The 10,251-nt window shown below is 30.7% G+C and overlaps 1 protein-coding gene across 1 annotated transcript in view; it reads right to left on the reverse strand.

Moving 5' to 3' along the window:
• Window positions 1–4,545: 4,545 nt before the first annotated feature.
• The window catches only part of LOC111636468 (F-box/WD repeat-containing protein 4-like), a 23,237-nt gene continuing 17,531 nt past the window's right edge, over window positions 4,546–10,251 (reverse strand). Inside the window, exons 6-9 of the mRNA XM_023381726.1 lie at window positions 7,194–7,259; window positions 6,936–7,079; window positions 6,728–6,863; window positions 4,546–6,361 (exon numbers count right to left, since the gene is read on the reverse strand). Coding sequence (XP_023237494.1) covers window positions 6,197–6,361; window positions 6,728–6,863; window positions 6,936–7,079; window positions 7,194–7,259 — 511 coding nt within the window. The 3' untranslated portion in view covers window positions 4,546–6,196. The remainder of the gene's footprint in view (window positions 6,362–6,727; window positions 6,864–6,935; window positions 7,080–7,193; window positions 7,260–10,251) is intronic.

Genomic DNA, 10,251 nt, shown 5'->3' on the forward strand with positions numbered 1-10,251 from the left:
TCATATGCCTTTTACTCTGTTGCTAGCAAGCTTTAATTAAGTCTAATAAAACAGTTTTCTTGTCCAAAAAGTGTCTCATCAACATTAATGCATGTACATTCATATTTTCTGCTGCTTTCTCTAATGTCATTACAAAAGCACTAATTGGTTAAAATGTCAAAATAGAAGGGAAGAGCAACTTTAAAACATAACAGTGTCCATGCAGCTTAAATTATAGTAAAATTTTAAAACTTGTAAAATTAAAACCTAACTTTACAGTAAAATTTGTGAAATTAAATTACAGTAGCAGCTCTAAGGTGCTACTGTAATTTAATTTCACAAGTTTAATTTCACTTTTCAAATTTAATTTTGTTTGTGAAAAGTGATTTAAAGCTGCATGTTAGCATTTCTGTAATCAGTCCATAATATCAAACTAGCAGACCAGGCTTCAAACATTTGTTTCACAATTTTTTCAGTTTTGACAGAGAGTGTGCATGATGCATTGAAGACAGCTATATTCTTTCAGGTGAAGACAGCTATATTCTTTCAGCTATATTCTCTATATTCAGAGACCCATGTCTCATCTGTCAATAACTGATCCAAATATTCATCTCTTCATCTGTGGTTGCATTCAAAAAATGCCGAGATGCAAAGCAACAATTTGTTTCTGCTTGTATCCCAGTGTAATCATTCATGGAACTAATCTTGCACAAATCTTTTGATAGTGAAGGTAAATAGTGACAATTTCATAAAGGACAGATCAAGAAACAATAGAAAATACCCATTAAGCTCATTCATAATGAAACACCTGTTTTTACAAACATGTGCATCAACACAGTTGTCAACTTGTTGGTGATAATAATGGAGACCAGAACATGGTTCTTCATAGAGATTTGTTTTTCCTTGACTAATTGACCCACTTATACACATTTCCCTCATTCATAATATCATCTCCATAAGCTGATGCTACATTTCAATAGATCTAATATTTTTTTGCAAAAAAAATTTCTTAACCACTTCTTCTACTTTAATAATAGTTCAGTAGAAACAAATATTAAAAGATCAAACAGTTAGTGCCAGCAATCAAAAGATATATTATTGANTAGTACAGTACGGTAATATAAAAAAATAGATTATCTGACTCCATTGATTCTTTTTAGAATATTTTTATATATTGCAATCAGTCAAAGCATGATCCCCCAAGATTTTTATATTCTTGTATTCTGATTCTTGAAACATAGAGAAATGCAAAAAAAACATTCGGATATTTTTTTCTGTGAGCAGGGAGCATAATTTTGTTCGTCCTCTTTGAGGCTTAAACATGTGCTTTTTGTCGAAAATTTCTGAAATTTTGCAAGGAGATTTGTGTATTAGGGCTATTGAGTTGTTAAAGGTCAAGGGAGTGGAGAGATACAGAAAGGTCAATTTAAATGACAATTTTTCTCAAGTTTAAAGTTTAGCGAGGAAAATTACGCTGCAGGATTTTTTGAATGCTATCATGAGTTTGGCCAACTCTCAATGAAAGATGAAGAATAGCATGGATTGAATAACCCGTAAAAATTTTCAAGGAATCGAAACTATCGGTCTGACATCTTTATCACCTTGGCCACGCATTCATCTGATGCAAAGGTTTTTTTCATTTTATAATAATTAAAACTATGAAAAAAAGTTTTTAATAAAACATCATAACAGATGCCAACGAGTTACTTAACTTTCCTGGTGGTGGCACCAAATGTTGCCAGGAAAGTTAACTTGTTGGTCTCAAATAATTAATAATTTTCAATCAATAACATTACATAAAGTAGGCTATACAATTTTACGTGATTCAGTACAGTGAAAAATAGTATTTGGGATGAAATAGTTTTGTATTTTTGATGTAAGAAATTACATTTCTTATGACATTCACATTGAGTGTCATATAATTGTCACATTGAGTGTCATGACAATATAATTCACATTATATTGTGGTAATTTTTTATGTTATTCTGCACTATCAAAAGTAGAATATGAATGAAGATTTATTAATGGCCTACTGACACATGTTGTTTATATACAAAGGACAGGTGTCAGTAGGCCATTAATGCAATCAATTTTTGGGGTGGGATGTACTGATATGACAACATCATCTAACTTGTAAGTTAGAAGTATTTGAATATATTATATATAAATGAGGAAGTTTGTTTGTTTGCTATACATTCCTAGGCTGTTCGACCAATTCCTATGAAACATAATTCTTATTTAAAAAAAAAGGAATTGATTTAAAAATATATATATTATATTTACTGAATTACTATGACAGGTAGGACATAGCATTTGCCTGCGTGGAGTATAGTAATGTTTTGCCCCTATATATCATACTTTTTCTGTTAGCGATAGAGTCGTGCTGGTTATGTATCTAACTCCATTCGGGGGAAATTTTTTGTATTGAAATAACGTGAGTTACGATACAAATGAGAAGTTCATATATAGGTAATCTGGTTTTTTTACGATTTGCATGTCTGGTCTCGACTTTCATCTATCTAACTCCATTCTCGAGATTAAGGCTACATCCTACGTGACAGCATCCAGCGACCGCAGGCGTGAACATGCTTCCAAGTGGAGCGGACAAACAGGATCGAGCAAATGTGTGCATCCGGAGTAACCGCATTTAGCGTATAGCGACCACCAGATGACACTTCTACACGCGCGTGCAGGAGGCAGCTACCAGTTTGATCGCTGCTTCCACTGCTCGCGCTTCCAACGAAGAAAATGGCTGATTTTGAAGATGAATGTAAACAGAATGACAAATAAATTGTATATATATGTTGTATGTACTTTAATCTTTTATGTAATTTAATAATTTCTGATTTTGTTTAAAAAAAAATACTTTTTTTAACTTATTATTCTATAAAGATTCTTTATATTTGTTGTGTATCTAGTTAGTGATAACAATTAACTGTCAAATTTACCGTTTTAATGCTTGTCATATTTTCCATAGTTGCATTCCACTAAGTCTTCTTGCCACCATCTTGTAAACAACATGCATCCACTCTGGACAGAAGTCACTCATGAGTTGGAAGCGCGTACAAAGATTCTTTCTGCCCGTGGTCATTGGACAATTTATTAAAATTGCAGCCCATAATTTTTCCATAAATGCAATACATACTTCAAGTTCATATACAAATGCAATTCATAAACAAGAACATACTTCATCCCTAGTTCATACAATCTGTTACCAAAATTTCAACACATTATCACATAAAAGCAATTATAGCATTTTATTAAGATTTTTTTTATTTTAACAAGTCATACAAAATCTCAGACATTAAGGTTAGCAACCTCGACCACGTGTGGGAGCCATCACAACCTGTCCAATACAGATTATTTTTCAAATATTAATAGTAGATCGGTATTAATGAGTAGTCGTTGAGCATCCTTTTTTTCCCCGGGAGGTCAACGACTACTTTTGATTGAATTTACTTCGACTGCCTTCTGAAACAGTTCCTCCTTTCTTTTGGACCAGCGGTATGATGGCATTCGAATAGGAAAATTACATAAGGTTACCAGCCAGCACAAAATATGATTTAAGTGGTTTTTGAGGGTGCTTAAATATTTGGTCCGTTTTTTTCTGAAATTTGACTGGTTGGCAGATTACCGTTTGATATTTGGCTGTGAATGGTAGTTTCTTAGAGTTAACATTAGAAAATATTATGATATCTGAAAAATTTAAGATATATTTTCGATTCCTATCTATTTGACCATTGAATCTGTGCCATTTCATATCATCTGAGTATTGCAATAAACATGAAAATGGTAGGCTGAAATAACCAACTCTTTATATCCTTTTCGTTTTAATGTTTGCTATATTATAGTATTTCATTTATATAACTCAAAGGTTATCTTATGTGAGGGTTTATCACACCAAGTGACCAATCATACATTTTAAAAATTCTTTATTTCTCTACTGTACACAATTTAGAGAATTTTTAAAATGTGTTAGAGTGAACACTAGACGTGATAAACTTATGTAATATAACCTTTTTAAATATAAATGAAATACAGGTATACCTCGACTTACGTCGTTTCGAGTTACGTCGTTCCCGATTATACGTCATTTGTCAAAAAAGTATATGGAAAAATAAAAATCAAGTTTAAGTCATTTTATTCGACTTTACGTCTGTCCGCCACAAATATTGAAGTCGTAATATCACTAGAAAAGCGTTTAAAGCACATAAAATCATATTAAAATATATACATTTACAAGTATGTACTGTATTTACAGTACATGCATTCGTAAATTTAGATTACTTTTTTCTGTACTATATTAAAAACTAAAATTTATTTGTTTGTAAGCTTAAAATAGATCCTTATTAACCATATATTATTAAAAATGCATTAATAAATAAAACACAGAACCGGAAATGGTAATTTATGGTTTAGCCTAGTGACAAGTAGATTCGGAGACAAGTAAATTCGACTTACGTCGCTTTCCTGGAACCAATTACCGACGTAAGGCGAGGTATACCTGTACTATAATATAATATAATAGAAAGGTTAAAAGTACGAAATAACCTTAACGTTTGTTTTTATTTTTTACCTGGGCAACACCGGGCTTACCTGCTAGTATATAAAATACCAGTAACATGTCTTTCTTTTAGATGCCATGTCATTGCTATCACTGTCAATTTCTAATAATACTGCTTGAGTTCTTGCCTTGCCATTCTATATTTACCTATTCTATTTGTTAACCTGCCTGTAAATATGATCCTAAATAGTTGAAATTTCCATTTTTTAAACTCATCCTGAAGTCTAATTCCCTTTCTTTCCTATAACAGCACGTATCTGAATTCCGATAATTAAATCTACTGAATTTAATCACCCTCTTTGTAATCTGATCCTAACCTTATCCATCTCAACTTTAATCACTCTATCTCGTTAATAAAATCATTATTTCAATTCAAAACTTTTCCCCTGAAAGCAGTTAATAGATGACCAGCATTACTCTATTGTTAAAGGAAAGTATGATCTTCAGAGGCAAGACCCTACTAATTTGAGGTGGAGAGCATATATTTGAAATTAAATAAATTAAAAATTGCAGCCCGGCATTGTGACAATGTCACAATAAATAATTGCTCGTTAGTATTAGAAATGCATTTCAGACTCATAGTTCTTCATCACTCCAACACTAGTATTGGATCTTACTTATACTGGTAGTCTTGGCTATTTAGCTGACCTGCCACATATGATGGCACTTTCTTTAATGAAAGTCCTGGTTCTCATCATTGAAAGTCTGGCCATTTTTTTGCATATAGAGTATTCTCCTGGTTTAGTTAGGCCTACAATGGATACAGCCAAATAGGGAGGATAATATCCTACATTAAACTTAGTTCATCAAAGCATTAGGCTGCTACTTTGGAAGAGGAATGGAGGAATACCCTAATCCATACCAAACATGCTAAAATTTTGGAATCTAGACAATATTCAAACATGACAGTAGGCTAACACTATCACATAAGCTCCAATCTGACTGAATTTCATGATACTGAATACAGATTGTAACATTTGAAATTTCTAATTATGCCACAACAATTTTCAATAAAACTGTTATTGTTTTAGCAATAAATAGATGAGGAGTAACTAATTGGAAACAAAACAATTCACTTAAACACATTTAAAAGTCAGAAAAATTGTTAATTGTATACAAATTTAATATAAAAGATTTTGTGTAATTTATTAATAGTAAACCTATAATAAATTGTTACGTAGGTTTATTAAAATAACTTTTAATGTACAACTTTACTGAATATCATACATTAGTAATACCTTCTAATATTTCATACATACACCTTGATTTCATACAGTGAACACCTTGATTTCATACAGTGAACACCTTGAGTTCACTCTTTATATTCATAAAACTCACATTAATTTACAACTTTAATGATATTGCAAAAATTTATTAAATTCATAAAATACATGAGTTTGTTTTTTAAATCACAATGATTCAAGGCTTCATAAAATATTAAATATTTATAAAATATATTTAAGCATATATTTTAATTTCAAAAGATTATTTAAAATATTGATGGAATATGTAAATAAAAACACTCATATAATTTACTTCATCTTTTAGAATCATTAATAATTCTCACAAAACTGTATTTAAAATCTTTTTATTAAATCCATAAATTTTAAAACATCAACAAAATTTATTTTATGGCTGCATATTGACTAGTTGTCAAGTGGTAATTCCATTTGTATATGCATATCTAAAAGTTTGGTTAGTGTGTGTTTGACCAGAAAAAGAAAGAACATTTAGAGATCGATCAAGGGCAACATATGCGTGACTGGGATCAAATGTTACAGAATACACTGGACTGTTTCCACGACCAACATAATACATCTAAAAAAAATTACATATTAAAATATCTATATTTTATATAAAAATATACTAAGTTAATATTAATTTTTAGTAAAAATTAATAATTTTATAAACTAAATTAAATTTAAAATTTTTTACTGCTTAAAAGTATTTTGATAATAAAATAAATAAAAATAAACAGCTGGATTCTCTATCAAGATATTTAAGGCTAATTAATTACTAAATAATTTGGCTAGAGAATGGCAGCTTACTGCTTACCTCTAAACAAATTACTTAATAATTAATTAGCCTTAAGCAGCATGATAGAGAATTTGGCTGTTTGTTTGGCATTTAACTTAATTATTGTGTTAGTTGTTTATGTTATCATCAAATTGGTTAAAAGTATACCTGTAAAGATTTATTCATTCTTTTATCCCATAATCTAACTAGTCCATGTCTTGAAGTTCCACTAAGTACTGTCATATGATGATCAGAAGCAACACAATAAACTGCAGAATCATGTGGATCTTCCCATTGAATAACACTAAATGAAATATCCAAAAAATTTTTATATAAAAATTGATTTATCTTAATTAATAGTTAAATATGAACCAACCATTCTGTTCCACATCTAGTATCCCACATCCTCACACATGTATCATAACCACAAGATAGTAATTCATATGATGATTCTGGATAAACATGAAGTACTCCAGCTCCATTTCTATGGCCATTTCCAAAAGTACAAATTCGACTACCGCTATCAATGAATTATACAGAAAAACTTTATATAATTCTAATAAAAAAATTTTTTAAACAAATTTTTAAATGTAGCATGTAAAAAATTCATTTATTAATAATAATCATAACATACATTTCTATATCATACAGTTGTAATGGAGGAATGCCATTATATCCTGCTGAACCTACCAACAAAGATCTGGAGGGAAAAAAATGAAATGACAAAAATTCTGTAATTATATTTGAAAGTTAGATGCAATGTCATTTATTTTGCTAACTGCAAATAATTACAAAATAGCATACTACATCTATATAATTAAACTACAATAAACTTGTAAGAGACAATCACCATAAGATGGTAACTTGTAAAACCAGAAAATTGAAGAAATATTACAACACTACCATCAAACTTCCCACACAAGATATCCTGTTTAAAGATAGAAGCTGTGAAAGATGAATGGAAACTTGCATTTGTTATATCTATTATTAATTCATGTTAGAATCTGCAACAGGTGGAAATAAACAAACACTGAATCAAAAAGCCTGACAAAAATATTAGTAATGAAATCAAATCTATATTTATTTTGCTTATATCAAAATGGATTTTAGAAATAATTTAGTTAAATACTGTCATAATTTGCATAAATGAATTCATAAAAATGTAAATGTATCCATAATACATTCACAAATTGTTTTGAAGGTAAAATATGGGACTTCATCTAATGACATTAATAAACAAGCTACAGTTAATATAATTAATGAGTGTCTAATATTGAGCAATGAAGTGAAATATGTTAAAAACTAAAATCTTTATTAAGTAATCTTAAATATGTTTATATTAAAAAAAATCATTGCTAGAATAGGTTTTTGTCTTTAATTATTTACAATAATTCTGGTATTTTTGAAACCATGCCCGTAATTGTTTAGTAATTCGAACACAAAATATGACCTTTATATATATGTTTTATATTGTTGTAACTTGTGAATTTCTATTTTAGTTGGCTGAAGAGGGACACAAAATACCCGAAACATGTACAAATACGATGAACATATATCAACTAAATAAAATTTAATTATGAGATTTGCCAAGTGTCTGAATGAATACATTAAATGATTTGTGTTCGAATTACTATTTACAATAAGTCAATTTAAGGCCAATAGTCAGTTTAGGTAATAGTCAATTTCATTTTTGATAGAGAAATTACTTAATATGTTCTTGAAAAAAGCTGTTGTAGTAGTTGTAGTAAAAAACTGTTTTATCAATATGAAAACTATGTGATACGTTTGATCATTCAAATATTGTGGACATTCCTGTAAATATTACTGTTAATATATTATCTTCCAATACATAGTTTTTATATAGTTCATATTTAGTTTTATATGAAAGTAATGAAATTCATTTTTTCCAACATTGTTTCCTTTGAGCATTACATTAATTCCTCTTCATCAAAATAAACTTAATTGAACATATTTCCTGAGAATTCCTTCACATCTACAACTGTTTTCTTGATTATATTTACACAGTATTTTGTGAGCTGATTATATTTAGTTTGCACAGGTACAAGGCTACATAGAATATATCTTCATGAATTATTCATTTAGGTTGAAAAATGCTATTTCTTTTTTAGTACAAATATTATTTGTATTTAAGAGAATATTTTGTTGCATCTGCTATGAATAGGAAGTTTTATTCCTGAAATCAAGTATATTACAGATAGAAATAGACATTCTCACTTTACTTTTTTATAAAGTTTCCATTCTCATTAATGCATTTGTCATATTGTTTCACCAGGTTAAAAAAAATCCCTCTCATAAAAGATCCTGCTCTGCATGTGAACAAAGTTTTGAGTGGCTTTGTCCACTTCTTCATTACTGGTGAAATGCTGCTCTCCTAATGCTTTTTTCAAAGATGGAAGTAGAAGTCAAACAGTATTTTGCCACTGATATAAGATCCAGACTGTAACAAGGAGGATTTGAGTCATTCCCTACTGAATTTGGCAACATTGGATGTGTCTTGCATTGTCACAAGGATAATATCAATCCCTAAACTGAGAAGGCCTGACCTCTCTTGTTAAATGGCAGCTTTCAATGTTGTCAGTATGTCATAGTACTTGATGGTATTCACCTTTTCCAGGAAGTCCAGCAACAACACTCCTTTAGCATCCCAAAACACAGAGAAGAATCTTGTCTACTGACCAGGTCACTGTGAACTTCTTTTTCACAAAGAAACCTTAGTACGTCCACTCCATGAAAGCAAATTTTTATTTCAAGGTGAAATGGGCCCAACTCTCATCCCTTCATCACAGTTCAGAAGAGAAACTGGTTGCTTCCGTACTTGCACTGCAAGAGATGTTGCAGGCTGATGCTCTTTCTGGCTGCTTTGTGATTAGTACTTTGGCACCAACAACACAAGATTGTCAGAATAAGCTTTAGTATGTATGTTGACACTGCAGTAATCCAACACGTCAGAGATCATGTATTATACTTTGGACATAGTCAATATCCAATTTTGTGACATTTTCCACAGCTACATGTCTGTTGATATGAATCATACCCTCTACTCTTATAATATGAGCCTCTCCAGTTGGATGTTGACAACTGTCAGGTCACTGCTCATCTCTGACAATCTCAGTACCATCACAGAATTGCTTTGCACTACAATGGGTGATCAGTTAACGAACAGATCAGATAATGAACACTTTCGTGAAAGATTTTTATGTTAGGACAATGAACATCCCGCAGAACAAACACAAGAAGAAGCGACGTAAAATAATGAATACCGATTGATCTTCCCTTGTCTTCAAGCAACAATTCAAAACTTTTTGGAGTGTGGGAGACATCGACACTCAAGCCAGTATATATTGATCGGATAGTATTCCTCTGAACTTTAAAACTCTCCCTTGTAATTCCAGCCTTTTGTTTTTCTGACAAAACAATTCTTTTATGTATTCGTGAAACTGTCAGGTAGGCACTCGTTAAGTTTTGTGTCTGTTTTTCTTTTTGAAAGATGAGAGTATAATAGCAAAGGTAGAGAGTGGGCAGAAGATGCCTAATGTTGCTGGGCAGTATGGCGTAAACAGGTCTACAGTAGGCTGAAGTTCAATCTTATTTAAGAAACATACTGTATAATCAAGAAGACTCAAGCAGCTAAAGGAGTAACAAAAATCACATCTGAGAAATAAAGAATATTG

This window comes from Centruroides sculpturatus, unplaced genomic scaffold (genome assembly GCF_000671375.1).
Source record: "Centruroides sculpturatus isolate CEXI.00-Female unplaced genomic scaffold, Cexi_2.0 scaffold964, whole genome shotgun sequence".
NCBI classification, from domain to species: Eukaryota; Metazoa; Arthropoda; class Arachnida; order Scorpiones; family Buthidae; genus Centruroides; species Centruroides sculpturatus.